Consider the following 18,351-nt stretch of genomic DNA (forward strand, 5'->3'; position numbering starts at 1 on the left):
TAAAAGTAAAGCTAAAAAGCAGGAACAAATGACTTGGGTGTATGACAGAAATTGAGTAGGTGAGGTATGATTCGGGCTTAATGGGCATTTAGTGAGTGATCACACAGATTATGTTGCTCAGATCACACCATGTTTTTATTGAAATTTGAAACTGTGATAAAAGAAATGTTCTTTTTCAGTCGGCCTCCTAGCCTTGGTGAGCAAATGTTTCTCTTGTATATGACAGCTGAAACTTGGCACACTGCTGTAAAACCAAATTTAGCCTTACTTACAGTGTGAATAGTATCTCAAAACCAAAGCTGTGCTGTTACTGAAATAGGCTGCCGACAGCTGTATCCTGACACAGGAAAATTATGATTAGATTATTTTAAATTATTATTTACAACAATTTTACTTTGTGTATATTCCTCTATAGTGAATTTATTATGCATTCACTATGCGTAAAATAAACTCAATAAATGTCTTCCAAATAAGGTTATGGAGACTGTATTCACTTGGTACTTCTCTACATAGAGAAACTCACAGAGAGAATGTGAAGTTCACTTCAAATTATTTATTCCAAGTTTAGTTCAAACAGTAAAACAAGCCAAAATGGTTGAAAGGAACAATGGAAAAATCCCAGAGAACAGAGCAACGAGGAGCTTCACTGATTTTGGGAAAATTGATTAAAAGCACAGTGAGGTTGGATGAAAACCATCTCTAGTCCTGGATCATTGTGATGAAGACCATCACTGATTCCAGATCAGTGTGGTTAAGACCATCACTGATTTGGAATCAGTGCAATGGGGTTCCTAGTGTGACTCGATGAGAACACGGGACCATGGAGACACAGTGCATCTGTGAGGAAGGCCAAATGCGTCGCACCAGCCACTCAACTTGGTTGTGACCGCAAGTCGTGGAGGAGGGGGTGGTACAGCCAACATCGTGAAGGACTGCCGGCTGAGGTTAACACAAAGCAATGGCAACTTTAGAGCCAGATCTAGGGACTTTTACAGTGCTGACAGATATTATCCATCTTTTTATTTATTTTTATTTTATTTTATTTATTTTACCAAGTAATAAAAGAATCATGACATGTATTTTTGAAATGCTGGTCATCACATCCAGCATCTGTAAGTGCCACGTTTTCTTGATCTGTTTTGTAACATTGTCTCTTTAAAAAAAAAGTTGAACAGTCCTTTTATTTGAAGAGGTGCAGGGTAATTTTGTGTTACTCCACCCGCACTGTGAGGTGTCAGCTAGCCCACCTTCTCCTCCTTGACTTCCTATCACTCAGTGGAAAGCTATGCTCACGCATTACGTGCCTGTCCTCTCTCTCCCTCTGTCTCTTCTTCCCTCTGGGGAAGGATCAATGATGTTCAGGACAGGGGTGATCTAATCTTATGCAAATATGCATCTTTGATGCATACTACTCAGAAGCCACAGAGAACAGTTGGCCTAGCCTTGATGACTGACAGATTGAGTGCAGACTCAAACAGTCTCGCTTAGAAGGTGCATATTAGGACTGGGACCATGTATAGCAGATGGCGGTACCATTTGCCCGTTTATGAAACACCCCCCACCCCACCACCACCACAGGAAATGGGTATCACACGCAAACTGTTTCTTGGACAAGTCTGTGAGACTTGATTTATACAGTTTAGTACAATGCAGATGGTTCATCTGTGATTCATCTGAAATGTTTGGTGAAACAAAGTAAACCCAAGTATATATTGTAAAATCCAGCCTCACTCGATCCAACCATTTCCCAGTAATTTACAATGGCCAATGCCCACCTAAAACAATTCACTTTTCATCCATAGTCAGGAGAAACATAAAAATCAATGAAGATTAGATTTTCTCTTTTCACAATTTTACAGCTCCAGGTGCAAGGAAGGGCGGTAAAGAAACAATTTATCTTCAAAAACAAAAACAGATTCTTAACATGGTGCCCTTTTGCGGCACAAGAAACAAAATGACTCCCAGTAATGGTCCTGTATGGCTGCTAGAGAAACATAAGTAAATCAAATGGAGTTCAAATTGTAGATTCTCTGCAACTGGCAACCATCTGTCAAAGAGTTCAGTAAGAAATGTTCTGTAAGGCTTTGAAGGAGGCTCAGTATTTGTTCCCAGTGCTTATCTCTGTATGGTTCTACTACTCATGTGTCTAGCAGAGGACACTAACTGGCCTGCGATGAAGAAAGGTTCTAATCATTAGTCCTTTTGCCCTTTCTTTGGCCAGTTATGCCCACCCACCCTGTCCACAGGCCCCAGAGGGACTGTCAGTGGTATGTCAAAGAGTTCCAGACTCATCCAAAATACGCAGCGGTCCTAGAATCAAAAGAATTCTGCTGGTTTCCCAAGGCAATGATTTCACAAAGTCTACATCAAATCCATTCAGTTGTCTTATTTGTAGTAAGACAGGCAGTTGGGTAGGAGAGCAACACATAAACATGGCTCCACCCGCTGATGATGGAGGTAACCTGCTGCAAAGGGACAAGAAATCCTGAGCGTACTTTTGGGGTGGGGGGGTTGTTGCTGAGAACTTTTCATCTATAAGTACACTGTATGTCCATGCCAAAGTCCAAATCCTAGCAGTAAATAGAGCAAAGAATTAGTGGAACAGGCAGGATAAGAGAAGTGGAGGTTGAGTAGAGAAGAGGGTATAAGGAGCCAGGGCAGCCGCCTTATTTGTTAGTTGAGGAACTCGGCTGAGAGGCTCCGCGTGCAACGGGCAGAGCGAAACCTTAGCTCATGGTAGCACTGCACAAAGCTGTGGTAGATGAAGGTGATGGGCAGCGCCAGCAGAACGATGCCGCTAACCACGCACACACCGCCGAGCACCCGGCCGGGCATGGTGATGGGGTACATGTCTCCATAGCCGACGGTCGTCATGGAGATAATAACCCACCAGCAAGCGGCCGGGATGCTGGCGTAGTCCTCATTGCTGGCTTCCAGGTCCAGGCCGTGCTCCAGCAGCTGGGCCAGGGCGCTGAAGATCGCCATGGCAACGCAGACAAAGACCAGTAACATGACCATCTCGCGGTAGCAGCGCTTCAGCGTCAGGCCCAGCGTCTGCAGGCCCAGGAAGTGGCGGGCCAGCTTGATCAGCCAGAAGATGCGCATCATACGCAGCACGCGCAGGGTGACGCCCGCCCGTTGCAGTTGCGGATTTTCGCCCGTCAACACGGTCATCACCACGGAAACGTAGTAGGGGGTGATGGCCAGCAGGTCGATGATGTTGAGTGGCCGCCGGACAAACTCGCACTTGTCCCTGGACACGATGAAACGGACAATGCACTCCGCCGTGAACCAGCCAATGCACACAGCCTCGATGATCCTGCGAAAGTGCAGCCAGGGTAGGGGGGGGGCAGGGGGGGGGGACAAAATATACTTCACTAAGAGCAGACATGCATCTCTCAACATATGCATCCTCATTAGTCAGAAGCATAGATAGCAAACCACCTGTGCACCATATACACCATATCTTAACTCAACACCTTCTCTTTCAGAGACAATTGCTTGTGTAGTTGGGAAACCATACCTTACTTACAGTACTTATATTAGCCAGCCCTTGGTAGCCATGCATTTACTTTGCCCCGTAAGAGCTAGACTTTTTTCTGGACACTGAAGAGGTCTCTGGACCTTACGGGGTAAAAACAAAGTGGAAACGTGCTTGCAGTTGCTCAATTCATGGGTTTCAGTCATGTGACTTTTTTGTGTCTGCTATTATGGGGAATGAATTAGTGGTCATTGCCCATTGCAGAGGTATGTTAAGTTGTGAGCTGTATCTACTATCTAGTTCTGATTAAACTCTTGACACCACCGAAACATGTTGCTCCAAGCCTGTTGGTCTGGGTCACCATGGCTGTGTTCATTATGAAGGTACAGTAGCTGCCCTGTAATGGAACACAGCCTTTGCTGCTTGCATAAGCAATGTTTAGGTTCACGTGTAAAGTAAATCTTTAGTCATTGCTAGTTAGTTAAAAATGTTTTGTTAGCTAGCTAGCTCGCTGAGGTAACTTAATTGCAGAACGTACTGCATGAAAACAGCGGTTTGATTTCCTCTTCAAAATTAATATGCTGTCAGTTATATCTAATAGCACTTAGCAGGTTTCCCATGTCTGCTGGAACCTAGCTCTGGGCTCCCATCAAATCATTCCTGAATGTGCCGTGAGGACTATTTCGGGTAAGTTAGCTAGTTATCTATCTAGAATCACGCGCACCATCTGGGATGATTGTTAGAGGATCTCACTCTGTATTGCTGTAAGCCAGTTTCAAATTTCTCTGGTATATGATGAAAGACTAATTCTGTTCATTCTTTCCTTTTCCAATATTACAATCCTATAGCAGATGGAAGGCACTGATGAATTTTGGTCCCCAAAACCACAGTGGTACATCATGTGAAACCCATGAATACATATTTCAGAGCTTTTGGTTAAGGGTTTGAAATTCTCACGAGCAGTGATGACATGCAAAGTTTCTAGTTGGAGCCACAGCCAACGCATGTCACCTGCATTAAGAAAATAAACATGTATGTACGGGAACTCAAAAGGACTCCCACCTTTTTAAAAATGTTTTTTTTCTTCCCTTTTCTGGGTCAAACTTTCAAACTCTCAAACCCTCCCCATGGAAACTCCAGAGCTTACTGCGTATATGCCCGTCTGCTGATCATCACAGGGATCAAGCAGCTTGAACGTGACTGATGGGACTGGTGGGTCGGTAAGGGACCTCTGGCGCTTTACTGAGCACGTGCAAGGGATGGGGGTAGGATGTGTGATACAAGGCCAGGGTGGAGAGTGGACCGCAAGATGGGCAGCATGAGGAGCTGCAGTCTGCCAAAAAATGCCAGAGAGCCCCAGTGCTGGCACCCCTTAGAGACCTGACAGACTAACCCAGTTAAAAATTAGTGACACACACTTCAACAGCGCACACACCACCAAAGCATATGGTGCGTACAGCCTGTGCTACAGGACAGGCATTAGGTTCACGATTCTAAATGTCTAATTGTATTGTTGATTTGATCAAGAGCAATCAAAGTTTTATACCCCTCAGATACTTTATTCATTAGTGTTATCAGAATCAGTTGTCAGTGTTATTAGAATTAGTATCAGTTATCGACAGAGAAACACAATATAACCTTCCATTCTGACTTGCTATGTCAGTCAGGACTGTGTGTGGGTGTGTGTGTGTGCCTGACATAAAGAATCCATGCGTATAATGCATGTAATGGGCACCTGGTCCTGTGTGTTAAGACACACAGACTCCAGCGTTTTTTAACCAACATCCCAGACATTTATGGCTTCATGCTGCACCCCATGACCAAAAACAGACCTTTCTGTGATTTTCAGCTTGCCTCTGTCCAGCCACTCACCAGCCCCAAGTCCTTAGGCTGTGCTGTGATTGGCTGAGAGGTGCTAAGACCACTCCTACCTGGACCCTGCACACATATCCTCTCTATGGAATATCATTATACCATCACTGTGCCTACCTGCAGCCAGACCACATGGTATTGATGGGGAAGGAACAGACAGACACATTCAAACAAACTGCACAGAAATACATCGATAAGATAGACATACACTATTTAATGAGAGTGCAAATCTGCGTGATTTATGAACACTTTTCACTGGTTATAAATTAAAAATGTTGAACATTGTCCCACAAAAAAAGTTATGACATTCTTCAAAAGGATGAAGAACACTTCTTTCAAAGTTTAGAAGAAAACATTTTTGAAACATCTTTGTATTACTCAAAGTGTCATACACACTTGAATTACAACAGAAAGTGCTGCACTGAAAATGTTGCTTCAAGAGGATTTAGAGCTCTGTTGTTCTTTATTGTATTTCAGTGGCCAACTCTCAATCAACAGCAGCTGCTGCAATCAACGTAAGGCAACTCATCACTAAAGCTACTGTATGTAAGTTGTCCTTGATAAGAGTATCAAGTAGGTCAATAAATAAATAGGCTTGATAGATAACCTGAAAAATGGGTGAACAACTACTGTTTAATGTAATAAATAAACATATTTTGCAGCTGCTAGTATGTTCTTGCAGCTGTTAGTATGCAAAAATGACAACCAAACAAACTGTATTTTAAAAAATCCTGATTCTGTTCCCATGAATGTATACATCTATTCATCTACAGTACATATATAGACATATTTCACCGAAAACGTTTGAATGATATTATTGCAATAGACTAATTTGATTAATAGGTCGACATTAATGCCTCACTTCAGAAACAAAAATAATAACAATGAAAAATATGATGATATAAATGAGATTTCGGGTTTATTGAAAGGGATCTGTGTTCAGCCTGGTTTCATCTATATCATATACGTCACCTGTATTTTGAGTTATGCTTCACAATGCTTCAGAAGTTGTAGTCTTTGTGGGAATAATCGACATATGTATATTCTCCAGTATATAAAGAAAACTAAAATCAAGACATTGTATGCATCCAAAGGTGATTCTGTATTGAAAAGCCAGGGGTCCAGGTCGTAGCTTGACGCTTATAATAAATCCTCCGATTGCACTTAAGACTCGGAGGACGAAGTGATTTGATTAAATTACAGCGATGATACAGCGATAACAGCGTTATAGTACGCTATAATGGTTATTGAACAGGCCTTGTAACCTAAAGGTTGCAGGTAGGACGCTGCCGTTGTACCCTTGAAAGGTAGGCTACTTAACCTGAACTTTTTCAGTACATATAAAGCTGTATAAATGGATACTATGAATAAAATACAGAAAAATCTGGGTAAGTCGCTCTGGATAAGAAAGTCTGACAAATGGCTGTAATGTAATGATAGATTCGAAACTAAAAACTATTCGGTTCAGCACCTTGGACAGAAATACAGGCGCAAACGACATTGACCATGAACGCAAAATCATAATGCGTTTGTCATGTAGACTGATTGACCATTAAATGGAAGAATATACCTCGAAAATGCACGTGCATGCGCAGAAAATGCAGGTGCACGAGTTATCACGTGAAAAGTAAATTAAGTCGACACTGTTCCAGAAAAAAAATTAATAAATCAACGTTTCGACCACCACTGGGTCGTTTGATCTCGAGGAAAACCAACGACGAATGCCCAGTGCGGATCAAAATGAGTTTTCTGTGCACTGAGTAAACTTTTTCTGCGAGCAATAATCATACTATGCTGGCTTTACTTTAAGTTTTCATGTACATGTACATCCTCTTAAGATCCGGGAATTCCGTTTTGTCCCTCTGAGGCTGGTCTTAATCTCAAGAACCACATATTCTACTATTCTGAAACCCACACTCAATAAAATAAATAAAATAAAAAAAACATTCAATAAAAGTAAAATAATACTTCGGAAAATCTTTTCGCTGCAGAATGTTTTTGTCACCCAGAACACTTATAAGATAAAATTATACACTTTTGACAGATCTCGGGAGGATTTCACCATTTCTAAATCAGGACCATGGGTTTCTTTCCAAAAAGCGTGAAGCCTGACGTTGTTACAGAGGAGCCCCAGAATTAATAACATATTTCATAAATACTATAGACTACTGGTTCCAGTAGACATCCGCCTGGTAGACGATATATCTTCTACATTTCCCGGAATGACTAATTTATCCAGTTCTGGTTATTGATTTCTGTAGGGCTTTGGTGATTTCCCTCTGACTCGGGGGATGATGGTTGCCGAAGCGTGCTTGCATAAAAGGACCACTCGCATATTTGTTCCAGGTCGGCCTAAAGAAATTATTCAGACTTGGGCCTACTTTTCGGTGAGAAAATTAAATAATATTTATTATCAATGCATGCATGATATTGTCTCGAACAAGCGGTCTATTCTTTCGTGTGTCGTTGCGCAGGATTGTTAGAACTGTAAACGGATCTGACAGCCCGTGTTTTTTTTTTCAAAACGTTCACCAAAACGCACAAAATTAGTGCGGCAAAAAGACTGGCAAAATAAAATAAGTTGCCTAGCCTGTACCATGTCCCCTCGCAGTTAATCATTTGAAGCACTGCGTTTGGAGACGTAGAATTGTCTGTAGAACTGTTTGTGTGCTGAAAAATAAGGACAAAACAGTTGAGACTTTAACAGAAGCACAGGACAAAATAACATTTGACAGCTGACAACTATACATTAGTGATAATTACTTCCACTCCCATGTAAGTGCAGCCGAACATCCCGAACCCTTGGAACGTTGTGTCACTTAAGGAGAATTATTATTAATATCCCAACAAGCACCCTACAACGTTCTCTCTCCTTGCCTCTCAATCCATACACACGCACACACACGCGCGTGCACAGGTACATCACACACACACACACACACACACACACACACACACACACACAATTTTATCTCTCGCTGTATATTAATGCATTGTATTGTTTTGCCATTTTTAAATCGGAAGGGACGGGAACACACAAAAGAGAAACTGATAGAAAGAAAGCAAGATCCCGGAGAAGCTCCAAACTCCCTGTGTACCTGTGCTCCTCGGCGCTGTTGTTCTTGGCAGTGTCCCAGTCCGGCAGTGTACTTGCGCACAGTATCACCATGGACATTATCACAAAAATGACGGAAACAGATGCCAGTATCTGTGCGGCCACAGACGACGTGGGCTCCTCGAAAGTTCTCCGCATTCTCTCCAGCCACTTCGCACTGCCGCTCCCAGTGACAGTTGGGTTATCCAGATCATCATCGTCTCTCAACTCCTGCTCGGTTTTGATGTCCTCCTCCGAAAAGTAGGTGTAAGTGTCGGACATCCTGTCGTCCAGGCGACGCTGACAGCAAAACTCCAGATGCGAGCTCTCAAGTCCCCAGTAGATCATTTCATTGTAGAACGACAGCTCACACATCTGCGGTACGAACCTCAGCTTGCCCGACTTCACGTACAGCATGATGAACACGAAAGCTTCCGAATGTCTGTCAAAGAAAAATTCGTTTCTCTCCCGGTCGTAATCATCACAGACTTCCAACACCTCTTTCTCTGAAGCACAGCTGTGCAACCGGCTGACCCTCCTCAGAGGGAAATCTTTTATTACATCCCTGGGGAAGGCGTATTTTGTGCCTCCCACGTTCAGGATGCAAATACTATTCCCAAACTTCATTTTGGAGCTGTCATGCGTCCTGGACGCCCCCACTGTGACTTGCGTGATTTACGCAAAACAGAAAGAGAGGGGACTCTTGTACATCGACGACCAAATAACCATACCTCTCCAAGTCCAGTTTCAGGTTACCCATGTGTGTTTCCCAAAATGCCGCGTGAGGAGTAACGCAACATTTACAGATCCAAGAGAGGCACTTACGAATCTATACCAGTCTCAGAGCATTCAAATCAGAGTGGCTTTTCCGTTCATACTGTACGTCTGGGTTGTGGCTCTGCTCACTCTTTGTCCAACTCAGCAAGAGAGGGCAGTTCCCTCCAGTGATGTCACACAGCAACACCCCTCCAGACATCACCGTGTTAAGTAGCTCTGCGCTTATCTTTACGCACCTTGGAGAAGGTAATCGTGTGGCATACTTTACAGCATTTTACCCGTTCCATAATGTCCAAAAATGTCTTGCCCTAAATCGTTATAAGCCTAGCAAGTTATTTTATTTTATGTGTATTAGTGTATAGCCTATACGTATGTGAACAAGGAAGAGCAATCCATTTACATTTAATCATAATAAATGACACACCCTCGGTACTTCATTTTGAACAAAGAACACATTATTTTACATAATAATAATTTTAACGATTATTATTATTTAATCCCGAACACCTTTATATAATTTATCATATGGTAACTTGAATATGCCTAAAATTATGCTGCTTTCAGAAAGTTAAACTAAGCACACTAAAATTAAATTACGCGCTTCAAGATCTAGCATAACCTAATGGATTATTTGGCATATTTTATAACAGCTGCACGTCTTGAATGGTTTTTAACAAATGTGTAATCACCAATCGATCAAAGCGCACACTTGTAACATAATCAGATATTAAGAGTCACTACAATTCTTTTGAAAATGTTTTGACTATGTTTCACTATGTGTTTGCCTCATGAGGTATCAGAGAGAAAACACGTTTAACTACGAGACTAGCAACTACGTTTACGGTCCTAAACCTACGATGACCAAATCCGAGCTCGTTGTTGCTGGGGTGAGAACTTTCTAACTGCTGTAGCATATGAGCTGCACGTTTGCTGTTCTGCGCAGAAGTCTGGGGGTAAATAGCTGACATATACGTAAATAGACCCTTGCTGAAATCATCTTCCCGTTGATACAATGCACTTATGCAGTTTCCTGAATCACAGATAGGCTATCGGAGAAAGTTCGGACGACATATGTAAAGGAGACTTCAGGCTATTTTAACTTAACAGTATACTGTCCAGCAACCGGACAATAGTCCAAGATGTGCCAGGCAGCCTACCGCATTTATGTTCGGTATTTTCACCCGACCATTGATTTTTTTTTTTTTTTTTTTTGATGCTCAGTGGTGAAACTCGCAATTTGCGAAAACTGCAATTTGCAAAAATCACAAAAGACATGATCCATTTCGTATTCGTCCAATAAAAATAACTTCAAAATAATACAAAGCGCCGCTCCCTGGTGGTCTAGTGGTTAGGATTCGGCGCTCTCACCGCCGCGGCCCGGGTTCGATTCCCGGTCAGGGAATTTGTGTTTTCTTCGAAATGCAAAAATAGGACGTTGTGACCTACACGTTTGTTTGCTCTGCCCCTTCGCGCAGATCATTCCAAGGAGTCGTACCTACAGATGTAGTCAGTGATCGATAAGAGCACATTTGTTTCTAAAGCACTGCCTCTTCCAGTGACATCTAGAATAATGCTGAAAAATACTGGTACGAATGAATGAGTGGCAAACATTAGAGAGCAGATGGAAGGTCCCTGATACAGAGCTGGGCACTCACAAAATCGCCCGTGTAATTCCCAAAAACCTTAGACGAACAGCAAATACCCTATGTGCACGTGTGTATGGTGTGACTGGACAGCCTACTTGAAAGTTTACCTTGAAGAATATGACATAACACTCGGTGCAAAAACGACACATCTTTCCAAATCTAACCATTCGTAATAGATGATGTGTGTGTCGCTTACATCACGTAGACAACGTTTTCTCATTAAAAATCCGCTACCGCATAACAAGCAGTATTGCCTGGTAGAATGATAATTTCAAAAAGGTCTGTGTTTGTGTGTGTATGTTGCGTGCGTGTGCTGCGTATGCGTGCTTGTGCGTTCGGACGTGCGCGTAAGTGTGTATTCGTCTTCTCCATCCCCTTTCGTTCCTCCACCCCCACCAGGAAACAACCCTGGTTGATCTGAAGGGTTTTCGCGTGCAAGTTGCTTGCTTTTTATTGTACTCTGAATGCAGGGAGGGGGGCGCATTAAATATCTCCCGCTCAACTCCTGGTTCACCCCCCTCACCAATCAATTTAACGTTGCAGCTAAGTGTATCTTACAGGGATTTGGAACATACATATTTTATCAGACTATTTATTTATTATTATATTTTAGTTTATACTTTGCTTTGTTTTTAACACTCCAAGAGGGCAGAAATGGCGGCCAACATGTACCGGGTCGGAGGTATGTCAGTCCTGATTTTTGAATTGAAAGAGTGCCATTACGAAGCGCAGCGAATAGCTTGCTAACTAGCTATGCATTTGGATACTGCTGTTTCACCGGTCACCGATGTTAATGCAATGGTTTATAATTAATTGTGCGAACGTGTCTTTTGTTGATTTCGGTGTGCAGCGGAATTTAACTGATGATTTGCGATTAAAATGTGCGCTGGGCCTCAAAACTACAGTAGCTAATGTTAACGTGCTGTGGAGCTATCATTCACCGAAACAGCTGGCTAATGGGTAATCCGTTACCTAAACAACAATATTGAGTAGCCTGTTTATTTTTTTTACGTTGTGTTTTTGGTCATTGTTGATATTATTACATGTACCAGTTGTACCATGTACAACAATCGTTGCGCCCATTTTGTCACTAATCAAATATTTCTCTCCCAATTTCCATATTCTGGCATCTGTGCCATGGCACGGGTTAGCTGGGTAGCTACAACGCCTGTTACGATTGGCTAGCTAGCAAGCTAACCTGTACCTAAGCGATGGCTGCTTGATGTTTAGTCTCACCGTGGTTAGCTAACTACTAAGCTCTTGGGCCTAGAAATTGCCCGGTATGGATTTTTGATTCACATAATCCGAATGTAGTTTTTTCAGGAACGAGTGCCATTCAGAACACACGCGCTGTTTGCAGGATGCACCAAATTTACATCTTGCCTGTTGAGATGAAACTATCCTAGACTAGTTTTTTTAAGCTACATTAGATTGCTGGCATCAAACTAGTCAATCATCTCATATATGGCTTTAAAGTGTGCTGTGATTGAAAACCACACGTAACTGCATACAAATCCAGAAACTCACTCACATGCAATCAATAACCGACAATGTTAGTGATGGCTAACTTTGAAATATTGTAAAGGAGGCATTTTTTGCGTGCACTTGGCTACCATTTATTCAGGTATGAAGCTAGCTAACACTTAACTGCTAACGTTAGCGTGTTAGCCAGCCGACGGACAAACCATCCTCTTACAGTAAAGTCACGTGACTGGCTCTGTAATTGTCATCGCGTAAATGTACCTCACCTTTGTTAGTTTGAAACTTGAAGAACTGTTCACTTAAATGTCGTTAGCTGTATAAGCTACGCATGGGTTTTGCAACTTGAAGTTAATCAGTTTAATTTACTTGTAAAACAAAAAAAATGTTTCTAGCTAATGGATAACAGTAACGGAAAATCGCGTGGTGTTCTTATGACCCAAATGTTATATCGCGGTAATATTAGCGATCTAACTATTAATGAGATGTAGTAAATGCTCTATCGGTTGCAAACAAGAATACTTTGAGATATCACTACAGAGTTAGAACAATATTATGAACAATATTATGTAACGCTAATGTTATTATCAGCTGGTTGTCAGAACGTTACACCTCCCACGAAGTAAGCATATACACCCGGTGAAACCTATAACGTTAGCCTCATTAAAATCACAGACAGTTCTGACACATCTGTCATCGGAACAAATTTGGCAGAAAAACGTCGAAAGCTAATCCACTATTGTTGTTTGTTTACTTAAATTCTTGTGGAATCTTATGAGCGCCAAAGTATGAGTCGTATTCACTTACTGGTTTTGAAAGATAACTTGAATGCCATGAATAAGATGATTTAGCTCTGTTCTTAGTTAAGTCACGCAGTGGACTAATGTTTCCGTGTGGAAATATCCTGTGCAAGTTTGGTCATGTAGAGTGGTGCAGCATGGTGTTCCTGTTATTGCCACTGGTTTATGAATCTTTACTTTTATGTGCGAAATGCACAGGCTTGCAAAGGTGTTGTCCCTATAGTACAAGTGTCGTCTCAGTATCAGTTAAGCTTTATCAAGTCTTTCATTTGCTGTGATTAGGCTTCAATTTGGGGACATCTTTACACTCTCAGTTATATTGCCTACATTTCCAGATCTTCCATATTCTGCTTTTGATAAACAATTTTTGCCAAGTTCCTTGCTGGGTAGCTGAACAGCAGCATTTGCAGTAAATTTGAACCAAAAGTTTCTGGTGCACTACGCAGTAATTGTATCTCTACACCACAATTTTGCTAAAAGTAATACCAACTTAAATACATTAATATTCAGTGAAATATTTGTACTTTCTCTTGGCCACATATAAATAAAGGATAAAGGAAGATGGAACGGTAGATCTTGTTATTTTAAGTTAATGCTGTTGGGTATGATTCTCTGATAACCTGTTTGTGCATGTCTTGTATGGCTTTGCTTGGATGTATTGTGTAACTAATAATGAAAAAAGCAAACGCTTAGTCTAGATCTCTCTCTACCTCTTCTGTTATAGATTATGTCTTCTTCGAGAATTCCTCCAGTAACCCCTATCTCATTCGGCGAATAGAGGAGCTCAATAAGGTACAGTTAACTGGGGATTGGGTTGGGTGGGTGCGGGTTGTTTGAGCAGGGGCGCATAATTTGGCAGGTGGAGGTTGGAGGGAAAGGCCTGGGTTATTATCGATAAGGAGCAGAGGTGTTACGTTAATAGAAACATGATTTTTTTAAATGACCTACAAAAGTTGGACTGTTGTCTCAATTATCATGCTTACAGGGATTGATATGCAAACTTGAATAACCATCAGTCCTTTATCTGAATGCAAACACATTATTAGTAATTATTTTGCTGCTCTAAATTGATAGTTTGTTCAAATAAACTGGTTAACAAATTGGTTGTGATGTGGCAAAATGACTATGAATCTGGATTTGAAATATGACCTGTGTGGGTAATGAAGATGAAAGTTTGCTATGTTTAGGCTGTTGAAATGCCCCCCCCCCCCTCCCTCCAGTCCTCCACCAGCGTTGGGCTACCATTGTCCATGTTTCATGTCTGTAAGTCTAAGTCATGGAAATTGTCCTTGAAAAGTCCTGGAAAATTATTTCCTAAAATTAGTGGGAATCCTATAATAGCTTGAAGCAAACTTATCAGTATCTGCTCTTAAGCAAAGATTATGACAAATATGATGACCCAACATGCACAGAGAGACTACCTCTTACAAGCAAGACTACACAGAGACTCAGTCGCTGTAGACTGAGTAATGCTCTCTGCTTAATAATAAATTGGAAGTATTTTCAGATTCAAATAAAAGTTCTTATATTATATAATGCTCGTCTACTTTGATCATGAATTTGGAATCTTCTTTGCAGTTTTCATTTTGCTATAATGTAAAACGGGGACATATTGGTGATTTGGCTTCGGCATTAGTCTATATGGCCAGCCAAATACCGGTTATTAATATTGGCCCCAGAATCGTACCCTTTATCATCAGTAATAACACAACCCACAAATGGTGTGTCTCACCCTCTTTTCCTGGGCCCTTTGAAGATGATGTGAGTATAGTTGAAAGATCACTACACCAGTTGTCAGGATAAGGATATTTTTTTACAGAATTTGGGTGTGCCTTACCGTCACGCTGGCCATTTCAAACACCAATTGAAAGCCATCTTTGCGCAAGCATGGGAAATCCAGTAAAATTGCTTTGTGCTTGCCACCAAGGTGCAAAACTCAAAAAATACTCTGAAGTAACCCGAGGCTTGCTTTAAGGATTTTGATTTTAATGAGGCTCAGTGATAAAGCTAGCTGTGATGTTTGGTATATCTTATATGGCAGTAAAAATTTAGACCCAGAAATCTGATCGCAGTCGACAGATGTTGGGTCGCCTCAGCTGTTGTCTCCATGACAACAGACAAGTGAGAGCACACCTATGTCTCTAATAATCATGGTGTTTACCCTTAGCACATAGTTCTATTATTTATATATTTTTGTCGTCTCATACTGCCTTATCAGAGTACCTTTGGCAGGGATATTTCCATTACTCCATACCTGTTGACATTCCTGCAAATTTAATACGCGTCCATATAAGGGTAAAGGGTGTAGACATTTTGCTGCCTCCCCCGGTCAAGAGGATGGTTAAGGTTGAGAAGAGGTTTTTATTGTGTGAACAGATTAAATGGAACTTCTCTTGCTGGTGCATTTTCAGAAAATCACTCCTTTAGGAGAGATTCATCTCACTCTTCAATTACCTACTCCATTTGATGCCGTCGCTGCTTCCTCCACAGTAATAATTTCTGTTTTTGCTGGAGACCTGAGTTCTTAGACAGTAGAAAGAAAAAAGACTAAGATTTTTAGAAGGACGTGTTCAGAATCTTAATTCACTGGTCTCAGTGAGAGAAAATCATGGCACACCAAGTTAAACAGGAAATTGTTCCTGTTTCTTCCTGTTGGGTTTCAACAGTAGGGCCACTATGTAAACTTTGTGTATTCATTTTTTATTTATCAATAGGATGACTTCAGGAATGGGCGGAATTAGGTGTGGAAGGGTATTTACCATCACCCCTTGCTTTAAGGCACCAGAATATGTTCCACACACACACACCCCTTGCGTCATCTCAGTGTCCCTGTCATTCGGGCATAACCATATCACGGTGAAACCAATCTGCTCATCTCCACGATTGGCTGTCCAATCCAACAGTCAATAGGTCTTTAATATAGCCTCCGGGTTTTTGCATTCAAAATGTGTCATAAAAACATGCAGTAAAATTAATTGGAGGAGCTCATCCAGTGTTCCCTGAGGCTCCAGTGAAAGGGGCCTGGATTTGCAGCTTTGCCCTGAACACAGGAGGACTCGAAATGGAGTAAATGCTTGAGTATTAAAACAGCTGGTTGATCCAGATTTGCTAATTAAATGGGTCAAGAGAGAAATGGTTTGTGCTGTGCATTTTATATTAGCATTCACCTGGTGGGATAGACACATAGAGGCTTGTACACTCAGGTGGTCTGGGGGTGCCCTGTAATATTTTTACTGAAAGTGCACTGTGAAAGGTCTTTCCTGGTAACTGTGTGCGGACGTTTGTGCTCTCCTTGACCTGCTTCTTCTTGATGACACAAATTCAGTTAAACTCACAAGAGACGTCTTTTACTGGTTTGGCTTGGCCTCCTTGAAGAAATCAATCCCTATGGTCTGGGCAAAGTCCGCTATTAATCTGAAGTATTTATTTATTTATTTATTTATTTATTTGCATTTTTATTGTCTTGTTGCTTTGATTTTGGGAGGCCAGTAGGACAGTTGCGCAAGGCTAGTTGTCATTTTTAATCTGAAAAAAAAAAATACTAATAATAATAATCTTATTTGTATTGTGTAATGCAGTAGGTCTAATTGTAGACATTTGTTTTTTTGTTGTTGTTGTTTGTTTGTTTTTGCCCTCCTGACAGGTAATTATGGCAGTTCATTGTATTAAATATACTCTATGAACATTTATTCTCTATCTAGCCATTTGCTGACACAGGTATACTGACACAGGTACATTTAACCTTCTTACCTAATGTTCCAGCACTTTCTTCATGCTGCAAGTGATAACCACATTATTGGTTTTGCGAGGATTCTTGGCAATTAACTAAGTTAAGATGTATGTTTGCTTACACAGTAATATATTTGGAGGTCAGTTTAACAGATTGTGCCCATCTACACACTGAAGCCTCATCTTTTCAGACTGCACCATGACTCTCCTGGACCCTCTTTAGCTACCTTCCTTATGTATCTTTGTCCTTTTGGAGTAATAAAGGGTTATATGTATAACTGTGAAGATTAGCTGTGTAGTGGTATTTACTTTTGTTTGCCATACTAATTGTTGGTTTGCTCAGCTAACTGTACACATTGATTATAAGTGTGCCTTCTTGGAGATGTTGCACTTTTGTATTCCTCAGACTAACACTGATGTTCTCTGCTTCTGCAAGTTGCTCTGGATGAGAGCATCTGCTAAGTGATCGTAATATAATATAATGTAATGTATTGATCTAAAAAGTCCTTGAAGTATTCTCGGCCCTGCAGAATTGTGGAAATCTTTGGAGAAAAGAATGTTTTATTCATTTAAAAATAGTTTCAGTTTCAGGATGTCCTGTTGTCATATGTTGGAGCCTGGGGGCAGTCAGTTGTTGTCAGTGGAGCATCTAACGGTCTTTGTTTCCGTTTCAGACTGCGAGTGGGAACGTGGAAGCCAAGGTGGTGTGCTTCTACAGACGGAGAGATATCTCACACAGCCTCATCCAGCTGGCTGACAAACATGCCAGTGAGTTAGAGTGTCTGTGTGTGTGTGTGTGTGTATGTGTGTGTGTGTGTGTGTGTGTTTGTGAAGGCAGAAAGGAGGGAGTACAGTATGTGTATGAAGGATTGTGCAGTTATGCCCGTAGGACCAGGTGTGGGATATACAGTAGCTTGGGTAGGAGCAGGTGGGGTAGGAGCTATACCCATGACTATGAGGGAAATGTGTGTGGTGAAGGGGGGGGGGGGGGGGTGCGTGTGTGAGATTTTGAACAAGGAAGGATTTGCTGGGTGTGAAGGTGGGGCTAAAGGGCAGGAGAGGAGCCTTTTTTTTTTTGCGTGGCCCAGGGTTCGTCTGTCTGTGACGTTGCTGTAGGAGACAGTGAGCGTCTGCCCCGAAACGTCCCCCTCTCATAACAGCCCATTATGGCTCTAATGGAAATCCATGAAAGCCTGTCATGGCAGTAATTATCTCTGTATTGTAATTGCTGCCCTCTGCTTCCTGTCTTGGTGCTGGCTGGCAGTAATGAGGAATGTCTCAATGAGGCTCTGCCGCAAATGAAGCGAGTAGTGTTAATCGAGGCGATCCGTTTCCTCGCTGGAAGAGCGGCCCTGAACGCAGTCGGCTCCGAGCGAGGCTTCTCCTCGCTCGCGGTTTTAGCGGTTACTCGCTTTGCGGTGTTTCCCCTGTATTTCCGGTGCGGTCTGCGCGAGGTGTGCTACCTGTATGTGC

At 41.8% G+C, this 18,351-nt stretch overlaps 2 protein-coding genes and 1 non-coding gene across 4 annotated transcripts in view; 2 read left to right on the plus strand and 1 right to left on the minus strand.

The window, feature by feature from the left end:
- Positions 1-538: 538 nt before the first annotated feature.
- LOC135247533 (potassium voltage-gated channel subfamily G member 3-like) lies at positions 539-9,629 on the minus strand. Its single transcript, XM_064321078.1, has 2 exons — positions 8,452-9,629; positions 539-3,319 (listed from the first exon to the last, which is right to left on the minus strand). The coding sequence occupies exons 1-2, from the start codon at positions 9,072-9,074 to the stop codon at positions 2,674-2,676; spliced, it is 1,269 nt and encodes a 422-aa protein (XP_064177148.1). The 5' UTR covers positions 9,075-9,629; the 3' UTR covers positions 539-2,673.
- Positions 9,630-10,554: 925 nt separating this feature from the next.
- trnae-cuc (transfer RNA glutamic acid (anticodon CUC)) lies at positions 10,555-10,626 on the plus strand. The gene has a single exon. It is a non-coding gene; the product is annotated as a tRNA-Glu (tRNA).
- Positions 10,627-11,235: 609 nt separating this feature from the next.
- LOC135247532 (metastasis-associated protein MTA3-like) overlaps positions 11,236-18,351 on the plus strand; it is a 45,962-nt gene continuing 38,846 nt past the window's right edge. Inside the window, exons 1-3 of one of the 2 annotated variants that reach the window (XM_064321077.1) lie at positions 11,236-11,552; positions 13,874-13,941; positions 17,553-17,646. In XM_064321077.1, coding sequence (XP_064177147.1) covers positions 11,525-11,552; positions 13,874-13,941; positions 17,553-17,646 — 190 coding nt within the window. In that variant the 5' untranslated portion in view covers positions 11,236-11,524. Of the gene's footprint in view, positions 11,553-11,612; positions 11,831-13,873; positions 13,942-17,552; positions 17,647-18,351 lie in introns of those variants that run through there. The other variant, XM_064321076.1, reaches the window with a different exon arrangement.

Source organism: Anguilla rostrata, chromosome 2 (genome assembly GCF_018555375.3).
Source record: "Anguilla rostrata isolate EN2019 chromosome 2, ASM1855537v3, whole genome shotgun sequence".
Taxonomy (NCBI): domain Eukaryota; kingdom Metazoa; phylum Chordata; class Actinopteri; order Anguilliformes; family Anguillidae; genus Anguilla; species Anguilla rostrata.